The sequence below is a fragment of the Notolepis coatsorum genome, assembly GCF_963971535.1.
Source record: "Notolepis coatsorum genome assembly, chromosome: 20".
NCBI lineage: Eukaryota > Metazoa > Chordata > Actinopteri > Aulopiformes > Paralepididae > Notolepis > Notolepis coatsorum.
In genome coordinates, this window is record NC_140184.1 from 9,887,747 (window position 1) to 9,910,046 (window position 22,300).

The following is a 22,300-nucleotide window of genomic DNA, read 5'->3' on the forward strand; positions in this document are numbered from 1 at the left end:
TGTGTGTGTGTGCGCGTGTGTGTGTGTGTGTGTGTGTGTGTGTGTGTGTGTGTGTGTGTGTGTGTGTGGTATAGTGATGAGTCAGGCAGTGAGAGCACTGGGCTGATGTGCTGCATGCTGATGTGGAGAGACGGGACAGAAAGGGACCCAGTGTCTGAGGGGGGAGGACACCTGCTGAGCGGCCGCAGACACCGGGACAATGTCCCCCAGTAATGTCCCCTGTTCTGAGGGCCCACACACACACACTCTGACGAGTCATTCACACACACACACACACACACACACACACACACACACACACACTCACACACACGCACTCTGAAGACAAGAGTCATTCACACACACACTCACACACACACACTCACACACACACGCACTCTGAAGACAAGAGTCATTCACACACACACACACACACACACACACACACACTCACACACACGCACTCTGAAGACAAGAGTCATTCACACACACACTCACACAGAGTCATTCACACACACACACACACACTCACTCTGAAGAGTCATTCACACACACACACACACACACACACACACACACACACACACACGCACTCTGAAGAGTCATTCACACACACACACACACTCTGAAGACAAGAGTCATTCACACACACTCACTCTGAAGAGTCATTCACACACACACACACACACACACACACACACACACACACACACACACACACACACACACACACACACACACACACACACACACACACACACACACACACACACACACACACACACACACTCTGAAGAGTCATTCACACACACACACACACTCTGAAGAGTCATTCACACACACACTCTGAAGAGTCATTCACACACACACTCTCTCTCTCACTGGCTGTATCTCTCTCTCCATTACACTTGTCATCAATGTCCGTCTCTCTATTTCTGTCCCTCTCATTGTGCTCCGTCTCTCTCACGTCTTCCCTCTTCCTACATTAACTCACACCGGGCGGTCACCTCTCACTGATTCAAGATTCAAGATGATTTATTGTCACGTGCACACAGTTAAAAACAGACAGTTTGCCGTACAATAGGAAATGTACAAGGTATATACAAGACACGAGTGAGTAACATTAACATTACTGCACGTTCCGTTCACAGATAAACCCCTACTGTAGTGTAGAGTTTGGCTGGGTTCGACGCAGAATAGCAGTCTTGTTTCCCCGACAGAGGCATCTCTCTACATCCTTACAAACGCTCTCTCTCCAAGTCAGCCTTGCTAGTCCAGGCTAACCCCAGCCAGCCAGCCAGCTAGCCAGTGGCTACACTACTAGGTGTTTATTTAGGTGCTTGGCAATGGGGCAGCAGCAGGTCTCAGGTTTGATTCTGGACTGCTATCCTGGCTCAAAGAGAAGCAACACTCTCCCTCAACGACTAATACTCAAGTGTCCTTGAATGCGAGTGTGTGTGCAAGTTGGTCTGTATATGTATGCGTGTGTGTGTGTGTGTGCACGTAGGTGTCTCATGTCTCACATCTGAATAGAGGTGTGTTTTCATTTCTGTGAAAGCAGAGTACAAATATAAAGAGAAATACACAGTAACTATGCACCAAGCACTGCTTATGGTAATGATTGGTGTAAACTACACTACTGGCTGGAGAACAAATGCAGAAGCACAGACCAGATGGAGAGGGGACACACACACACACACACACGCGCGCGCGCGCGCACGCACTCAAAAAAAAACACACACACACACACACACACAGCAGGTTGGAAAAGCCAGGTCAAAGGGCAGAGAGGTAGGAATCCCTTGATATTTTTTATAGACCAGAAGGAGGAATATGGAAGCATGTTGATACCATCTCCATCTGTACATATCAGGGATGCACCCAAATATCGTCAGCTTTAAAAAGCACAATCGGAATCACTCCAATTAAATTTGTTTCCCCTCCAACTGATATTTGGCCGCCTGTGTAAAAGGGCTTAATAAAAGTTCTGCCAGGATACTCTTAAAAAGGTCAGTAGGTCACGCGAGGAGCTGAACAGCTCACCTGGCGCGTCACCGTCCTGCCTAAAACCGACCTGGCGGCCTGTTTAATGACCCGCCCCGTTCACTGATGTTGTGCCAAGTGCTGCTTGATTGATTGATTGAAAATTTATTAACAGATTGCAGAATGGGTACAATACAGTACGGCTCAATACAAACAATTGTTAAGGGGACCCAGATCCTTCTGCTGGTGAACTTGCACGTAAAGACTTCATCCACCAGCCCAACCTGCTGCTGCCAGGTTCAGTCTTCTCTGTGGGTTGTTATGCTGTAACCTCTCACCCTTCCAGTAGAACCACACGGCCAAGACTAACTGTGACCTCTCTCTCCAGTAGAACCACACGGCCAAGACTAACTGTGACCTCTCTCTCCAGTAGAACCACACGGCCAAGACTGACTGTAACCTCTCTCTCTGCAGTAGAACCACACGGCCAAGACTGACTGTAACCTCTCTCTCTACAGTAGAACCACACGGCCAAGACTAACTGTAACCTCTCTCTCCAGTAGAACCACACCACCAAGACTAACTGTAACTGTTGTGAAGGGCCAGATTAAACCGAATATATATATTTATTTATATATATATATTTAATTGTATTTGTATATTCTCTAATATTCCCTGATATCCCTTGTATATTCCTTGTACAATATGCATTGAATATCCATTCTAGCCTACTGAACATCCCATAATAGTCTCCATTCTACTATTGGTCGAGACCTTGGTGCCAGGCTGCCATACCCCTCAGACCCAGTTCAAACGTACCGCTCGACATGTACGAACAAGTCCTAGTTCCGCGTAGGAATTTGGCTACCGCACCACTAATGGGACTATTTGTTCATAGTGCGTATATATACTGCGCTACTAAAGTAGGACTTTCTTTTCAGTCCAGTTTCTTACCCTCCGATAGAGTCACAGACGTAAAGCCTCCCCGCGATGCCACGTGTGGGAGTAAGGCCAAGTTCGGCCTACCATCGGTATTGAGACATCGTGTATATTAATATTTGAATAGTCATATTTGGCACTATATCGTCGAGTTGGACGTAGTCTATTAAGCTAATAATAGTCTGTTAATATATAGTGCTTTGTGCGGTGAGAATACTACCGTAGTCAGTACCCCATCGTTTCGGGCAGAGAACTGGCTGCTTACCCAGGGTGGTTGACCCTATGTGAAGCTGCACCCGAGGAGCCCCAGAGCCGACGAGCGAGTGGACCTGTATACCGGATTATTCTACCGACGACAGCCCGCCTTCCCAGGCACGGATTATGCTTTGGATACTTTGATTATTCTATGGATAAAGACCCCCGACACTACCGTGTGTTGGAACCCCCCCCCCTGGAGAGGACGCAAGGTGAGGAGACGCTCTGCAAGACGAGGTCTCTCCACATCTCTCCCCCGTGGACCGGAGAGAGCCGGCCCACAAAGAGTCCACCTGCTTTCATCTGTGGTCCAAGGATCGCCGGCACTACAGTGGGTTCACCTGGGATACCCTTGGCCGGACGAGGCAGCTGGATTCTACCCCCCCCCCCTCCTACTCCTGTCGGCTTACAAGCGACCGGATTAACCCCCTCTAGTGTATCCAGCCTATAATCATTAAAGTATCATTGCTGTTATTCCTTAACTATTCCAGGTCGTATATTTACCACCTGCGCCTTCAGAGATTGGACATTATCTATTGATATACCGACGAATACTCCTTGCCATAAAAGTGCATACTATTTCAATTCATAAATGTAATTAAGTGATTAAGTGCTTATTCTACACACCATCGCTGTGTAGGAAATAAAGACCTGTTTCTAATTCGTACATTTGTGTTGGATCCGTTTCATCTACGTGAGAGTGTTCATGATAATATATTTATGCCGTGTACTGGGTGGCCGAATATTAAGTACAAAGGTAGTGGTAGTAAGTATCATATCTAGTAATACAGTCAGGGAATTGTACCCCTCAGTTACAATTGGTCCTTCGAGCCGGATGGGTAATTAGTGTAATATTAATATAGTGTTATTAATATTGAAATGGCCTATGATGAACACTCCACGAAACGATCCTCCTAACCAACGCCCGCAGCGCGAACGACGGCTCCCTCAGTACTTAGAGGCTTACGCTGTCAGTCAACAACCTAGTCTTCTACTAACAGTAAACGCGGTAAAACTAGAAAGTAAAAGTATGTCTAACCCCAACGCCCAGACTACCCCGACCATAGAGGCCCCTACGGGCTCTAATGTAACTGACCAAGTTCACGGTGGGGACCAGTGGGAACCAGACATGACTTCACACCCCGCCAGTACTGAAGAAGTAGTCCCCGATGAGTCCCGGGAGGAATACAACGCTACCGAGAGAGAACTCGGCACGGAAGAAGACGGGGAGAGCACCGTGGAGATAGAACTCCAAGGCTCCGCAAGGAGTACCCCGAGGGAAGGCTCCCCTATACAACCGCCTTCTCCCAGCGAGGCAGAGAGGACCCTACAGCAGGCCTTCCTCATCAGCCTGAACGCCGCTGCTGAACGCGACCGACTGCAGATCCAGCAGCGAAGCGAACACGAGCAGATACGTCTAGAAATAAGACGCATTCAGATGGAAGAGAATGTGGCCCGAGAACGAGCCGGTGCTCAACGGGACGCAGCGCGCGACAGACAGCAGTCGCAACTAATAGAACAGCTGATCAGACGGACAACACCCTCTCCCTCCGCCAGAGGCTCCAGGAACTCGTCTAGACACACCTCCAGGGCGGCATCCCCTAGCCGAGTAAACAACCCTGAACTTGACCAACAGACGAGGTCTATACCCCCCACAGACCACCTCCCCCCACCGGTCCAAGCGAGACCTAGCAACCGGGAAGGAGCAGCATATCCTGTGGAGAGGCTAAACCAGAGACTACAAGCACTGGATGACCTAACTGAAGACGAAGAGGAAGAGGAGGAGAACCGCGCCCGAAGACAGCACAGTACTCTACCGGACCAGGAGGTCCGGTACAGCCCAGGCTATACTCCCGCGGAGCTGCGCTACAGACCCCCGACTCTATACACGGGTGAGCACGACGCACGACCCGCACCGAGGAACAGCACCTGGACAAGCGGGCCATGGTACACTGCCGGTACCAGCCCATACCAAGGAGCGGGAGGAGACTCGCCTAGGAGGCCTCTCCCCCAACGCTCGCCGATGTATCCACAGTCAGCGTCATACATTGGCACGCCTATGGTACCCGACTTCACCCAAGAGAACCGGGCCCAGTATACAGAACTCCGCATGTGTCTGGAGACCATGTTGGTGGATGTATTGGATGAACGCCACAAATACGCCATCCTACTGCAGCACTTAAAGGTGCCCCGCGCACATAATATAGCGCTCGCCTACGCGACTTCCACCACCCCATACACAGCAGCGCTGGTAGCATTGGACCAGAGGTATGGGCGCATATGGGATTACGTGATCCAGGAGATCCGACACATCGACCGCTTACCCCCAGCAATAGACAATCGAGCACTGGACGACCTGTCCATCAGAGTGCAGTCCCTGGTAGGGATGTTGGGAGCGCAAAGAGAGAAGGGGAGGCATGAACTTTACGCCAACTCAAATGTGGAAAGGATCCTGGAGAAGCTGCCGCCCGCTCGTCAGGAGCGCTTTAGGCGGCAGAGGGACCACAGAGACCCGAATGGCCCCGAACCGAACCTCCTCGATCTAGCAGACTTCCTGGCGAGAGAAGTCAGCAGCCTACGGCTAGATACATTCGGACGGAGCACCCCTGGCTCCAGAGAAGGAACCAGACGACTAAATGATGGAAGAAGATCGGTGACTGTGATGCACCAATCGGAGTCAGTACCGAGCAGCAGGAGCCACAGTACCCCCTCCAGAACGGAGAAGTGGAAGACAGTGTGCCCCTACTGTGAGAAAGAACACTGGCTAGCGCAATGTGACTCCTTCCCCAAGCTGAACGCGGAGGAAGCAGGTCAATGGATAAAGTCCAACAAGCGCTGTTTTCGCTGTGCGCGCTCACACATGGCAGCCGAATGCCGCTTAAAGAAAAGGTGCACCAAGTGCGATGGAGCCCATCTGGACATACTTCACGACAGTAACAGACGGCGCCCTTCACCTGCACCATCCAGCCGCAAAGCGAGCGTCATGTACATCGATCCCGCCAGCAGCAGTGGAGCCCGAGTACTCCTAAAAGTAGTGCGTGTGACACTAAGCTACCAGAATAAAGTCCTGGACACTTACGCCGTCCTCGATGACGGGTCAGAGAAGACCCTGCTGCTCGCCTCCGCTGCGGCCCAGCGAAACCCAAATGACAATTCGGACAATAAGACGAGATTTGAAGACGATAAAGGGCGAGAATGTCTCATTCTCTATCGCAGCAAGCGGCCAGCCTGAGCGACGGTACCAGATTGCAGACGCTTTCACCAGCCAAGAAATAGGACTGTCGCGGTACACATACCCCGTCGCCAAGCTGATGGAGAAATATGCACATCTGCGCAAGTTACCGATCCCGCTCATAGACAATGCTATGCCGACCCTGTTGATAGGCTCCGACCATGCAGACCTCATTGTCCCGATAGACCGGGTTCATACCGGACCCCGAGGCTGTCCTGCAGCAGTCGAGACCCGTTTGGGATGGACTCTCCAAGGCCCGCTCGCCAAATCTCTCAACCGAAGTACAGCCACTAGATGTCTCCACTCCCGAGTCACAGAGGGAGAAACCGCACTCCTGCAACACGTAGAGCGGCTATGGAGCTTGGAACAAATGCCCTTTAAGAATGGAAAGAAAGACATTCGCTCTAAAGATGACATTTACGCCATTCACCTCCTCGAGACAGGGACCAAGAGAGTCCCGGTCAACGGCGTGTTGAGATACGCCACGCCACTCCTGCGGCGAGAAGGAATGCCTACTTTCCACGCCAAGACAGACGCCATAGAACGGTACCTGCTGAACACGGAGCGGCGCTTAGCCAAGAACCCCGCCCAAGAGAGTGTATACCGCGCTGAGATTGAGAAGCTCATCACAGCGGGACACGTCACAAAGATGGACATTAAAGAGGCTGACCAGACCACTGAATCGTGGTACGTGCCCCACCACAAGGTCCATCACAACGGTAAAGACCGCATAGTATTTAACTGCAGCTACCAGATCGGATCCCAAACTCTGAATAAAGAGTTACTGCCCGGTCCCACACTCGGCCCCTCCCTACTCGGCGTTCTACTCCGCTTCCGCCAGGAAAAGGTGGCCATCAGCGGGGACATTAAAGGAATGTTCCTGCAGGTGAGATTAGTAGAGGCGGACAAGCCCCTGTTACGGTTCCTATGGAGAGAGAAGCCAGGAGATGAGCACCCAGCCATCTACCAATGGGAAGTCCTCCCCTTTGGAACGACGTGCAGCCCCTGCTGTGCGACATTTGCACTACAGAAACATGTAGCAGAGGACCCAGCAGCGGACGAAGAGGTCCGACACAGCGTAAAGAACAGCTTCTACGTAGACAACTGTCTACAAAGCCTTTCAACCCAGGAAGAAGCCGAGGCTCTCCTGATTAAACTCCGCGCCTCATTGATCAAAGGCGGCTTTGATCTCAGGCAGTGGGCCAGCAGCGATCCGCAAGTACTGCGCAGCCTCTCCTCCGAGGACAAGGCAGCCAGCAGCGAGACCTGGATGGCTACAATCCCGGGAGAAGCCCAGGAGATGACCCTGGGATTGGTGTGGCGATTCAAAACAGATTCGCTTCACTACAGACACAAGCCCCTGACTACGGAGCAGGGAAGGCCGGCGGCGGCGCCGACCACCAGACGGAGTGTGTACACAACACTCGCCCGACAATATGACCCGCTAGGATGTATTCTACCGTACACCACCAGGGCAAAAATTATTGTACGAGCATTGTGGGACAAGGACCAGGGCTGGGACGACCCCATTCCCGCACACCTTGCATCCACCTGGAGAGAGTGGGAGATGGAGCTCCACTCACTCCCAGGCGTTAATATGCGCCGAAGCTACTCCCCACCCACGGTGAAGCCAGAGACATGTAAAATGGACTTACACGTCTTCAGTGACGCCTCAGAGGTCGCATACGGATCAGTAGCCTACTTGCGGGCCCAAGACCAGGGGGGAGAGATCTACACAGCATTTGTCCTCGCCCGCTCGAGAATAGCCCCACGCAAGCAACAATCTATCCCAATCCCACGTCTAGAGCTCTGCGCAGCCCTAGCCGGAGCGCACCTAGCCACGCTCATCCAACGTGAGCTCACCATACCGGTGTCTAGAACAATCCTGTGGTCAGATTCCACGACGGTACTCGCCTGGATCAAATCGGACTCATGCAAGTACAAAGTCTTCGTGGGAGTCAGAGTCACCGAGATTCAAGACTTAACCGAAGAGTTAACCGGAGAAACAGAGTGGCGCTACGTTGATACAAAACAGAACCCAGCTGACGTCATCACCCGGGGGATGCCCCTGGATGACCTCACCCGTCGCAATGTCTACAGTGACGGCCCCGCATTCCTAAGACTCCCGGAAGGACAGTGGCCCATGCCTATCCCGAGGGAAGCAAGTCCAGAGGAGGTGGAAATTAAGAAGTCTGTGTTCTGTGGATTGAGCACCGTAGCCTCCACCGACCCTAACATAAACGATTGCACGTCCATAGAGAGTGCACAACAAAGAACATTCCTGCGGTACCACCCGGAGTGCAAGTCCCCCGCTGATATGTCAGCGGCTAACTACGAGGAAGCAGAATTGCTTCTACTGCAGCGAGCCCAGAGAGACTCGTTCCCCGATGAATTGGCCTGTCTACAGGGAGGAAAGCCCGTCCCATCCGACAGCAGATTAATTCACCTGGCCCCCGAGAGCGACGCTCACACCCTCATCAGAGTGGGTGGTCGCCTACGCAGAGCCCCCAATCTACCGGATGACATTAAATACCCGATCGTATTGAACAGCCGACACAAGGTCACAGAGCTGATTATAAAGAAATACGATGAGGATGTACATCACGCAGGAGCAGAAAGAGTCTTCGCGGAAATCAGACGTCGTTACTGGATCCTACAAGGAAGAGAGGCGGTACGACGCTTCCAACGAACATGTCTAGACTGCCGCAAGTGGCGCGCGCAGCCCAGCATACCAAGGATGGCTGACCTTCCTCCATGTCGCCTCCGAATCGGTGACAAGCCATTCTACTCAACGGGTATGGACTGCTTTGGCCCGCTGCACATAAAGAAAGGAAGAGGAACCGAGAAGCGGTGGGGTATTGTATTCAAATGCATGACCACCAGAGCGATACACATCGAGCTTCTCCCGACCATGAGCACAGACTCATTCCTTATGGCCTTCCGTAGATTCATATCACGGAAAGGAAGACCGTCTACCCTATTGTCCGATCATGGGACAAACTTTAAAGGCGGCGAAAGAGAGCTGAGAGAGAGCTTCCAAGCTATGGGCCCAGAACTTAAGACCCACCTCGCTCCAGCACAGGTTGATTTCCAATTCAACCCCCCAAACGCACCCCACTTCGGTGGCACTTGGGAACGAGAAGTGCGCTCCATAAAGACAGCCCTGTACGCAGTACTTGGGGCCCAGACTGTGGCGGAAGAAGTCCTAATGACAGTCCTCACGGAGATTGAGGGAGTACTTAACTCGAAGCCCCTCGGATATGTCTCCAGTGATGTGGCGGATATCGACCCAGTTACCCCCAACACACTCCTGATGGGGCGGCTAGATCCCACATTACCCCAGACAATGTACCGGCCTGAAGAAGCGAACGGCCGACGAATGTGGAGGTACAGCCAAGTATTAGCCGACAAGTTTTGGAACAGTTTCCTACTGCACTACCTACCGTCTCTACAGACCCGCCAGAAGTGGGTAAAGGAGAGAGACAATTTGACAGAAGGAACAGTCGTCATGATTATTGATCAATCACTGCCCAGAGCTATGTGGCCGGCCGGCCGCGTAAGCAAAGTAATCACCGGTGCCGACGGCAAGGTCCGAGCAGCTGAAGTGCTCGTCCAGGGTTGCACTTACACCCGTCCCGTGGCAAGGCTCATAGAACTGCCTCGACTCCCAGACACAATCGATGATGACCATGACCCTACAACCCTATTTCTTTGTGAAGTTGACTGACCCCTACAGCAAACCCTTATGTGTAAATAGACAACGCGATTAATCTGTCTCCGTTTAACTGATTAGGTCTGGGACCTATTCAGGGGGTGGCTGTTGTGAAGGGCCAGATTAAACCGAATATATATATTTATTTATATATATATATTTAATTGTATTTGTATATTCTCTAATATTCCCTGATATCCCTTGTATATTCCTTGTACAATATGCATTGAATATCCATTCTAGCCTACTGAACATCCCATAATAGTCTCCATTCTACTATTGGTCGAGACCTTGGTGCCAGGCTGCCATACCCCTCAGACCCAGTTCAAACGTACCGCTCGACATGTACGAACAAGTCCTAGTTCCGCGTAGGAATTTGGCTACCGCACCACTAATGGGACTATTTGTTCATAGTGCGTATATATACTGCGCTACTAAAGTAGGACTTTCTTTTCAGTCCAGTTTCTTACCCTCCAATAGAGTCACAGACGTAAAGCCTCCCCGCGATGCCACGTGTGGGAGTAAGGCCAAGTTCGGCCTACCATCGGTATTGAGACATCGTGTATATTAATATTTGAATAGTCATATTTGGCACTATATCGTCGAGTTGGACGTAGTCTATTAAGCTAATAATAGTCTGTTAATATATAGTGCTTCGTGCGGTGAGAATACTACCGTAGTCAGTACCCCATCGTTTCGGGCAGAGAACTGGCTGCTTACCCAGGGTGGTTGACCCTATGTGAAGCTGCACCCGAGGAGCCCCAGAGCCGACGAGCGAGTGGACCTGTATACCGGATTATTCTACCGACGACAGCCCGCCTTCCCAGGCACGGATTATGCTTTGGATACTTTGATTATTCTATGGATAAAGACCCCCGACACTACCGTGTGTTGGAACCCCCCCCCCCTGGAGAGGACGCAAGGTGAGGAGACGCTCTGCAAGACGAGGTCTCTCCACATCTCTCCCCCGTGGACCGGAGAGAGCCGGCCCACAAAGAGTCCACCTGCTTTCATCTGTGGTCCAAGGATCGCTGGCGCATTGAACGGCACTACAGTGGGTTCACCTGGGATACCCTTGGCCGGACGAGGCAGCTGGATTCTACCCCCCCCCCCCTCCTACTCCTGTCGGCTTACAAGCGACCGGATTAACCCCCTCTAGTGTATCCAGCCTATAATCATTAACGTATCATTGCTGTTATTCCTTAACTATTCCAGGTCGTATATTTACCACCTGCGCCTTCAGAGATTGGACATTATCTATTGATATACCGACGAATACTCCTTGCCATAAAAGTGCATACTATTTCAATTCATAAATGTAATTAAGTGATTAAGTGCTTATTCTACACACCATCGCTGTGTAGGAAATAAAGACCTGTTTCTAATTCGTACATTTGTGTTGGATCCGTTTCATCTACGTGAGAGTGTTCATGATAATATATTTATGCCGTGTACTGGGTGGCCGAATATTAAGTACAAAGGTAGTGGTAGTAAGTATCATATCTAGTAATACAGTCAGGGAATTGTACCCCTCAGTTACAGTAACCTCTCTCTCCAGTAGAACCACACCGCCAAGACTAACTGTAACCTCTACAGTAGAACCACACCACCAAGACTAACTGTAACCTCTACAGTAGAACCACACCACCAAGACTAACTGTAACCTCTCCAGTAGAACCACACCACCAAGACTAACTGTAACCTCTACAGTAGAACCACAACACCAAGACTAACTGTAACCTCTCTCTCCAGTAGAACCACAACACCAAGACTAACTGTAACCTCTCTCTCCAGTAGAACCACACCACCAAGACTAACTGTAACCTCTCTCTCCAGTAGAACCACAACACCAAGACTAACTGTAACCTCTCTCTCCAGTAGAACCACACCACCAAGACTAACTGTAACCTCTCTCTCCAGTAGAACCACAACACCAAGACTAACTGTAACCTCTCTCTCCAGTAGAACCACACCACCAAGACTAACTGTAACCTCTCTCTCCAGTAGAACCACAACACCAAGACTAACTGTAACCTCTCTCTCCAGTAGAACCACACCACCAAGACTAACTGTAACCTCTCTCTGCAGTAGAACCACACCACCAAGACTAACTGTAACCTCTCTCTCCAGTAGAACCACAACACCAAGACTAACTGTAACCTCTACAGTAGAACCACACGGCCAAGACTAACTGTAACCTCTACAGTAGAACCACACGGCCAAGACTAACTGTAACCTCTCTCCAGTAGAACCACACGGCCAAGACTAACTGTAACCTCTACAGTAGAACCACAACACCAAGACTAACTGTAACCTCTCTCTCCAGCAGAACCACAACACCAAGACTAACTGTAACCTCTCTCTCCAGTAGAACCACAACACCAAGACTAACTGTAACCTCTCTCTCCAGTAGAACCACAACACCAAGACTAACTGTAACCTCTCTCTCCAGTAGAACCACACCACCAAGACTAACTGTAACCTCTCTCTCCAGTAGAACCACACCACCAAGACTAACTGTAACCTCTCTCTCCAGTAGAACCACAACACCAAGACTAACTGTAACCTCTCTCTCCAGTAGAACCACACGGCCAAGACTAACTGTAACCTCTCTCTCCAGTAGAACCACACCACCAAGACTAACTGTAACCTCTCTCTCCAGTAGAACCACACCACCAAGACTAACTGTAACCTCTCTCTCCAGTAGAACCACACCACCAAGACTAACTGTAACCTCTCTCTCCAGCAGAACCACACGGCCAAGACTAACTGTGACCTCTCTCACAGCGGGGGAGCAGCCCTTCCAGTAGACTAACTGTATCGCCATTGCCATTTATTCAGCATTATAATATAAATGGTTAAACTAACGACGTGAGTGATTCCTGATAGAATTGGCATTCTTGTGACCTTGACATAATTTCGTTTCACATGAACAAAATAGTAACATTGGCAAGGACCTTCGGGACTATAGATTTCAGTTAATTTCTCCTTTCATTTTACTTTATTTGTTAGGCAGGTGTGTTGTAAACCCCCCAGCACCACATCACTATCCGAGGCATAGGCGTGTGTCATATCAGCCGATATATGGGAAGGGGAAATCTGATATTGGTATATTGGCCTCGTTAGACCATACTGGTGCATCCCTGGTGCACATTTATGCACGTGGGAATTTATCTAACACACTGTATTATAATACCTTTCAATCAAAGTAATAAATAATGTACATTTACTTTCTGTGGAGAGTAACGAGGTATTACCAGATACATGCCCTTGTAGGTGCTTCAAATTATTCTTACCAAGAAAGCATGTTGGTCATCCATTAAATGTGTAATGTAGAGGGTGCATTACAAGTGCATTTGGCACTTTGTACAACACACATACAACACATACAACACACACAGTCATACACACAGAGCCTGCAGCTAGACCTTGGCCTGTTTTCAGAGTGTTAATCATGAGTCCATGCTCTCTCCTATACGAGCTCCACAAGTGGATTAGTGCAAATAACCTTTGGCCATTTGTTCCTTTGATTCTTAACTCATTGAGTCTTAAATCTGGCCAGAGGAGCATTTCAAACAAGGTTTATATGTTATTCATGGTCTCATGTTATCCGTTTTAAGCCTGAAACAACAGCCATGGGAACCTGGTTTCAATAAAAAAAAAAAAAAAAAAAAAACATAATTAGAGGCCTAATCCTCATAAAACATGTAAATGACATAATGCTGTGAGCTCAGGCCCTGTGGGAAGAGCATAGTGACATCATCGGTGATGTGAGCTCAGTTCCTGTGGGAAGAGCATAGTGACATCATCGGTGATGCATCCTATACACATGATAATCCATACAGCATGGAAGCTAATGTTCTGTTTGAAACCCCAGAGAGCAAAAAGCATCATCCTGTCCATTCCTCGGCTTGTATGGGATGAATAAATGAAGACTGCATTAAATTCGACGCAGGCACTTACGCAGGACGGCCATGAAGCTCTGATTGTCCAGGAGGACCCATAGTCCAAAGCCCATGACGAGCGCTCCAGAAAGCTGTGGGAGACAAGGCAACATCAGAGGTGTGTGTGTGTGTGTGTGTGTGTGTGTGTGTGTGTGTGTGTGTGTGTGTGTGTGTGTGTGTGTGTGTGTGTGTGTGTGTGTGTGTGTGTGTGTGTGTGTGTGTGTGTGTGTGTGTGTGTGTGTGTGTGTGTGTGTGTGTGTGTGTGTGTGTGTGTGTGTGTGTGTGTGTGTGTGTGTGTGTGTGTGAACTAGGAATGCACCAATCCAACTTTCTCGATCTCGATACCGATACCTGGGGGGGGGGGGGGGCAGGATGGCCTAGAGGTAAAGAGGCCAGCCAGTAACCGAAAGGTTGCTGGTTCAATCCCCGCCACTGACAGGGTGTATTCAAGCAGTGAGCTGGTGACTGAAGGGTGGCTGGTGTTACATCTGGTGTCACCATCCTGCCTAAGTGCCCCTGAGCAAGGCACTGAACCCCAAAACTGCGCTCTGACCTCTGATGAAATGCATATGTGTGGGAGACGTGTGTATATGTAACTAGGAGGGCTATGAGGACTGTGTGTATGTGTAACTAGGAGGGATATGAGGACTGTGTGTATGTGTAACTAGGAGGGATATGAGGACTGTGTGTATGTGTAACTAGGAGGGCTATGAGGACTGTGTGTATGTGTAACTAGGAGGGCTATGAGGACTGTGTGTATGTGTAACTAGGAGGGATATGAGGACTGTGTGTATGTGTAACTAGGAGGGATATGAGGACTGTGTGTATGTGTAACTAGGAGGGCTATGAGGACTGTGTGTATGTGTAACTAGGAGGGATATGAGGACCGTGTGTATATGTAACTAGGAGGGATATGAGGACTGTGTGTGTGTGTAACTAGGAGGGATATGAGGACTGTGTGTATGTGTAACTAGGAGGGATATGAGGACTGTGTGTATGTGTAACTAGGAGGGATATGAGGACCGTGTGTATATGTAACTAGGAGGGATACAAGGACTGTGTGTATATGTAACTAGGAGGGATATGAGGACTGTGTGTATGTGTAACTAGGAGGGATATGAGGACCGTGTGTAATGTGTAACTAGGGATATGAGGACTGTGTGTATGTCTAACTAGGAGGGATATGAGGACTGTGTGTGTGTGTAACTAGGAGGGATATGAGGACAGTGTATGTGTAACTAGGAGGGATATGAGGACTGTGTGTATATGTAACTAGGAGGGATATGAGGACTGTGTGTATGTGTAACTAGGAGGGATATGAGGACTGTGTGTGTGTGTAACTAGGAGGGATATGAGGACTGTGTGTATATGTAACTAGGAGGGATATGAGGACTGTGTGTATGTGTAACTAGGAGGGATATGAGGACTGTGTGTGTGTGTAACTAGGAGGGATATGAGGACTGTGTGTATATGTAACTAGGAGGGATATGAGGACTGTGTGTATATGTAACTAGGAGGGATATGAGGACTGTGTGTATGTGTAACTAGGAGTGATATGAGGACTGTGTGTATGTCTAACTAGGAGGGATATGAGGACTGTGTTGTATGTGTAACTAGAAGGGATATGAGGACTGTGTGTATATGTAACTAGGAGGGATATGAGGACTATGTGTATATGTAACTAGGAGGGATATGAGGACTGTGTGTATGTATAACTAGTAGGGATATGAGGACTGTGTGTATGTAACTAGGAGGGATATGAGGACTGTGTGTATGTGTAACTAGTAGGGATATGAGGACTGTGTGTATGTGTAACTAGTAGGGATATGAGGACAGTGTGTATGTATAACTACGAGGGATATGCGAAAAAGACTAATTCCAATTGCCTCGTGTACATTGACAATAAAGTAATCTTCTTCTTCTATACCTGGGCTTTGGGTACCGACCAATAGCGAGTATCAATCCGATCCGTTACTTTTAAAGAACAGTATAGACTTGGATCGTTGTTTTGGAGTCATTCCATAAAAGATAATGAGATAAAAATCGACCATTAGAGAGAGTTAGCGTGTCGAAAATGTAGCAGCAAGTCACTTTGCTTTGATTTCTGGCACGTTAAGACGTCTTTCTCTGTGTCAGATTTTAGTATGTTGGAAATTCTCCAATACCGATATTCTATTTTAGCCTGGTATGGAATGGGGGCGATATCAGATAGCAGTTTGGGGGTCAGTGCTTCCCTAGTGTGAACTGTTTGCGTGTATTTGGGAACATAAAGTGCATTGAGTCTGGAAATGTCAACATTAGTCAACCGACACAGATGTGAACTCATGTGCACGCATCAGTGCATGCACACACACACACACACAGGGGGTATGTCTGTGTGCTCATCATGCTGGGGTCCCGAGGGTTGCACTTGCTGTGTAAAGAGGTCTTAAGCCCCCGATCAAAGATTTAATTTCCTTGGTGAGCAGAGGGAGAGACGGGTCGGGTGAGAGAGAGAATCACCCCTAGTAACTAGGCCGCAAACACTTCATCTACACTGTAATTAAGGCTCAGAGAGAGAGAGAGATGGGGGGGTGAGAGAGAGAGAGAGAGGAGGGGGGGTGAGAGAGCGAGAAGAGAGAGAGAGAGAGAAAGAGGACAGAGTGTGTGTGTGAGAAAGAGAGAGAGAGAGAGGACGGAGTGTGTGTGAGAGAGAGAGGAGGGAGAGAAAGAGGACGGAGTGTGTGTGAGAGAAAGAGAGAGGGGGGGGTGAGAGAGCAAGAGGAGAGAGAGAGAGCGAGAGAGAACCGAGTGTGTGAGAGAGAGAGAGAGAGAGAGAGAGAGAGAGAGAGAGAGAGAGAGAGAGAGAGAGAGAGAGAGAGAGAGAGAGAGAGAGAGAGAGCAAGAGAGAGAGCGAGAGAGAACCGAGTGTGTGAGAGAGAGCGAGAGAGAACAGAGTGTGAGAGAGAGAGAGAGAGAGCGAGAGCGAGAGCGAGAGCGAGAGAGAGAGAGAGAGAGAGAGAGAGAGAGAGAGAAAGAGGATGGAGTGTATGTGAGAGAGCAAGAAAGAAAGAAAGAGAGAGGGAGAAAGAAAGAAAGAAAGAGAGAAAGAGGAGAGAGAGAGAGTTGCATGGCTAACATGTCCCCCTCTCAGACTGTCCAACACAGTGAGACAGTAAAAATAGCCATTTACTGCTATTGTGTACAACAACCCCCCGCCCCAACCCCCCTTCCTTTATTTAATTACTTTTCAGTTAAAAGGTCATTCACTTAATCTTTCATTGTGTAAAGCTAACTTTATGACCCTTCAACCCATGACATCGTCTTCAGTCTGAAAATAAGATTGTTTTCCTCAATTCTCCGAATAGACACAAGGTTTTCATGCAGTGGATTATTAACACACTATGCCTGCGATTATCGTTTTCACAAGATACTTACGAAGAAGATGAGGTTGAAGAGGAAGAGGAAGTACTTGGTTGCCGTGATGCATCCTTTCCCCATGGTGCTAGATCTGTGAATGGGATGACATTGGTGTAAGTTATGGTCCCGCCTACTGCACTCATAATAACATCACACATGTAGTAAAAAGGTTAAAGGAGATATATTTTAGTCCTTTTCAACAAGTTAATATAGGTCTTTGAGGTCCCCTAAACATGTCTTTGAGTTTTTTTGCTGGAAGAAAGCCCACTCAGATTATCAGCCTCTATACCCCTCTGTTTCAGTAGACTAGATTCAGGTTTGTTGTCAATATACATCACAAGTACAGTACAATGAAAATAAGTGTGGCATCCGACCAGAGTGCGAGTAAAGTGCAACAGCAATATCAAATGTACAGGTAATTATTAAACTAGGTACAAAATATACAAATTAGTACTACTGAGTGTAGTGCTAATCAGATGTATACAGAGTTGTAGTATACACAGTAATATGTACAGTGATACAGGTGTAAACAGTATGGTAGTAGTAATACTGGCCAGCAGTGTAACTAACTAGTAAGCATAGGATATGTAGATATAGTATCTACAGATAAGAACAGTACTGTTCTCAATGGGCTGTTTCTCTGCCTGTAAGAAGCGAGCTGCTTTTATTGTACAATACGATAATTATCGTACATCTAGCAGGGGTGCGGCTGTACCGTCGAGCGAAATTCAGATCCAACTTTGAGACTAGACATTGGAGATCAAATATGACTCGAGATCCAGCAGTAGCGGAGCGATGACGACGTCTTTAAAATCTTGTCAGAAACACATTTTAGGTTCAACTTTAGGTAGAAAGGAGAAGATTTACATGCAAGCCTCAATCTTGTACACACGCACGTTATTATCAAGATATCGTCACACGCGCGTTATTAACTACGGCAGTTGTGGCTGCAGTCCTGAATGGCTCATTTCAAGAGGGAGGGTTCTTGTCACAGCTGAACTGTTTCAAGAGGGAGGGTTCTTGTCACAGCTGAACTGCAGAAAAGGCACAACACACTTCAGTTTCTCAGTGTTGGGACAACCTCTCATTCTGTAAGAACAAACAATGCAACACACAGGAAAAGGCCATTTTCCTGTGAAAAGGCCCTTTAAATTATATGGTCTCAGGGTAGTCTAGAAGTATGTGAGTGAGTGAGTGAGTGAGTGAGTGAGTGAGTGAGTGAGTGAGTGAGTGAGTGAGTGAGTGAGTGAGTGAGTGAGTGAGTGAGTGAGTGAGTGAGTGAGTGAGTGAGTGAGTGAGTGAGTGAGTGAGTGAGTGAGTGAGTGAGTGAGTGAGTGAGTGAGTGAGTGAGTGAGTGAGTGAGTGAGTGAGTGAGTGAGTGAGTGAGTGAGTGAGTGAGTGAGTGAGTGAGTGAGTGAGTGAGTGAGTGAGTGAGTGAGCGAGTGTGTGTATGTGTGTGTGTTCCCAGAGATTGCTCTGGGGATGAGCTTTGAGTCTACAAGTGGTGACAGATGCATAGAAAGTTAGAAACACAGACCTTGATGGCTAAACTGGCCTGGCTGGTCCTGATAGGGTGCAGGGGAGGCTACATTTAGTTTATACATTGTTGTTTAGTTTATACTAGGGCTGTCTTAAATACTTCGAAGCTTCGTTCGATGGGCATGGGATTCGAATATGAAAATAAAATGTGAATATATAAAAATAAAAAAAAATAAAAATTAAGATGAGGTCGGACTCGGCACTGACAGATTTGTGTTCATTGTGCTGCTTTTATAAAGCCTCAAATGACGGCTTACAATATTTTATGAAAGCAAAGTGTTTTGTTTGTCTAAGATTTAAACTTTACAGCACTGACAAAGTTGAACAAATTGCTGTACAAGTCCCACAACATAAAAATAAAAAAATGAAAAAAAATGAAAATAATTGTTCAGACCCCGCTTCTCTTCGTGCATGAGGACACATATACTATCGATAATCTAGCGTTTATTTGAAAACTATTCATAAATCAAGCGATAAATGGCACGCTTTCTAAGGAAATACATTTAAGCTCGATTTGCTGGAGTTTATTGAGATGATGAGACAGAACGCCCTAGAAATATATTGATATTCATCACGGTATAAAATGGAAATGTATGAACAAATTATCTGTTTCATGCATGTTGACTGGAAGCAACTCATTGACGATCACCGTGTTATTTAGATCTATTGCTATTATATTTGATATGTTTTATGCACTCGCAAATAAGTCCTATCCTCCATTGGATAAAGCGTTGGCACCGAAGGGCCATCAGCAGAGGGTGCTGTTGGCCCTGAATGAGTTCATATGCACTGTCTCTGTATTTTAAACCAATAAATACAAAATTCTCCTGGATTACACCAGTGTAACCAGTAGAGCACAACCTCAATCTCTCCACAGCAGAGTAGAAATATCCCCTCCGTCTCTCACTCTTTCTGGCCCTCTGTCTGACACTCTTTCTGGCCCTCTGTCTGACACTCTTTCTGGCCCTCTGTCTGACACTCTTTATGGCCCTCTGTCTGACACTCTTTCTGGCCCTCTGTCTGACACTCTTTCTGGCCCTCTGTCTGACACTCTTTCTGGCCCTCTGTCTGACACTCTTTCTGGCCCTCTGTCTGACACTCTTTCTGGCCCTGTCTCTCACTCTTTCTGGCCCTCTGTCTGACACTCTTTATGGCCCTCTGTCTGACACTCTTTCTGGCCCTGTCTCTCACTCTTTCTGGCCCTCTGTCTGACACTCTTTATGGCCGAGTTCCAATCCACCCACTTCTTCCTCTGGTTTCTTTGCATCCTTCATTCCTTCAAGTTCCATACACTCCAAGAAGACCGTGTGGTCTATCACTTTATCGCACATCTTTTCCCCTCTCCTCTGTACAGGCACCATGCTCACGCTACAAGCCACCTCCACTGCCAGGGGGGAAGCATTGAGCCGACCCCCCCCCCCCCCCCATTTCTCTTCCCATCCACTTTCTCTTACAGTAATGGCCTCTCACTGTCCAATAAATCTATGGGACTGTGGGGTGAAATACAGCGGGTGGAGGGGGGGGGGGGGTCGGCTCAATGCTTCCCCCCTGGCAGTGGAGGTGGCTTGTAGCGTGAGCATGGTGCCTGTACAGGCGACCCACATTCCTAGGATAGTAAATGGGTTACTGTGTTACAACACAGCTTGTGCCAGTTTTTCTTTTGGGGGGGGGGGGGGGGGGGGGGGGGTTGACGGACAGAGAAACACAGAGTTTGGCAAACACTCAACAGGACAACTGGGAAGCATTTACTGACCAGGACCAGAGCAGCGGGTGTTTGGAGTACGTTAGTTTCCGATACAGTGAAGCACTAACTTTAAACAGAGATGCTGTCCACGGGGACACGGCTGAAAACGCAGTACGCTGTGGAAATCTGAAGAATGTGTTCATGGCACAATTCCTCACAAGTCGAAATTCAAGAAATGTATGTATGCATCATGACACGCACACAGAGGCATCTCAACTACACACATACAAAGTCTGGAAGGATCTGAGAATTTAAATAAAATCTTTTGAATATCCCCCATATGTTAGGGATGTACCAATCTCACTACAGAATCAAATGAGATATTGAAATAAAAAAAACTGCATCCATTCTCCTTTTGTTCCTTCGGTCATTTGGTTCTCTCAGTTCATCGGGTGGTGAGACTCCCGCCGAGTCTCATTTCCATTGCAACTTTGAACCAAACCAAACTGTTTGGTATATATTTTATATTTATAGGCATGTTAGACTTTCTATTGGCAATGGGGGTGGGTTTCTTCCTTATCATCAGTGATGCCAGTAACTAGTTACTAAGTACTTTTTTCAGTAAATAGTAATCTAACTTGTTACAAGCCAGTAATCTGATTACAGTTACTTTTCCAAGTGGCTGTGCGTTACTATTTAGTTACAATCTCATAATGCTGATGATAAGAGAGCCAGGGGTACAGGTCAGCTAGACCGGAGATGGGACGTGCGCTCGCGCACCCACGCACACAGCCACACACACATGAGAATAACAAACTATAATACCATGTTTTATATTACACAACGGTTTTACAATTTTATTTTTAATTAAAATTATATTATATACATTTTCTATTTTATTTAGTTTGGGAACCACTGTCCTAGAGTGCCTGAGCAGTGGACAGCTGTTACCTTATATGGCCTGATGGCTGATGACGTCTCATGATGACCTGTCTGAGCAGCCAATCATGATTTATGACATTATGCACTTTCAATAAAGCATTATAAAAAAAAAAAAAAAAAAAAAAACTGTTGTCATTCTTATGTTGTGGCAGCAGCAAGGGGGACGACGACGACTTCGTAACCTAGTAATCAGTAAAGTAACTAAGTAACTGTCTCCCTGTCTCCTGCGGTCTCGTAGTGGTGACCGGAGTGCTGGACGTCCCGCGATGATGTCGGGGAGGTTGCGACCCTCTCTGCGCCGCCCACCCATCTCCCTGTCTCCGGCTGTCTCGGAGCGATGACCGGAGTGTTGAACATCCCGTGATTAAGACGGGGAGGATGCGACCCTCTTTGCGTCGCCCCTGTGCCTCAAACAGATTCGTTATCAGCCCTATCTTTAATCTCTCAAAATGTTCAGTTGCTATCGCTATCAGCTCTATCTTTAATTTTTCAAAATGTTCAGTTGCTATTGCATGCACTCATCTGTGTTCCACTACACACATGAGTGCATGCTTACCAACTGTCAGTCTGCAACACTACTATCACCGACATCTAAGGGAGATCCCCCCTTGAATGGCCCTTCTAAGGTTTCTCTCCTCCACACTGCCTGTGGAGCATTTTTTCCCTATTGTTAGGTTTTAGTGAGTTTTTCC

General features: G+C 47.9%; 1 protein-coding gene across 2 annotated transcripts in view; it reads right to left on the bottom strand.

The window, feature by feature from the left end:
* Positions 1-22,300, bottom strand: part of LOC311247085 (CD82 antigen-like) — an 86,261-nt gene that overhangs the window by 25,290 nt on the left and 38,671 nt on the right. For both annotated transcript variants that reach the window (XM_084337396.1, XM_084337395.1), the window contains exons 2-3: positions 17,462-17,534; positions 14,064-14,136 (exon numbers count right to left, since the gene is read on the bottom strand). In XM_084337396.1, coding sequence (XP_084193522.1) covers positions 14,064-14,136; positions 17,462-17,524 — 136 coding nt within the window. In that variant the 5' untranslated portion in view covers positions 17,525-17,534. The remainder of the gene's footprint in view (positions 1-14,063; positions 14,137-17,461; positions 17,535-22,300) is intronic.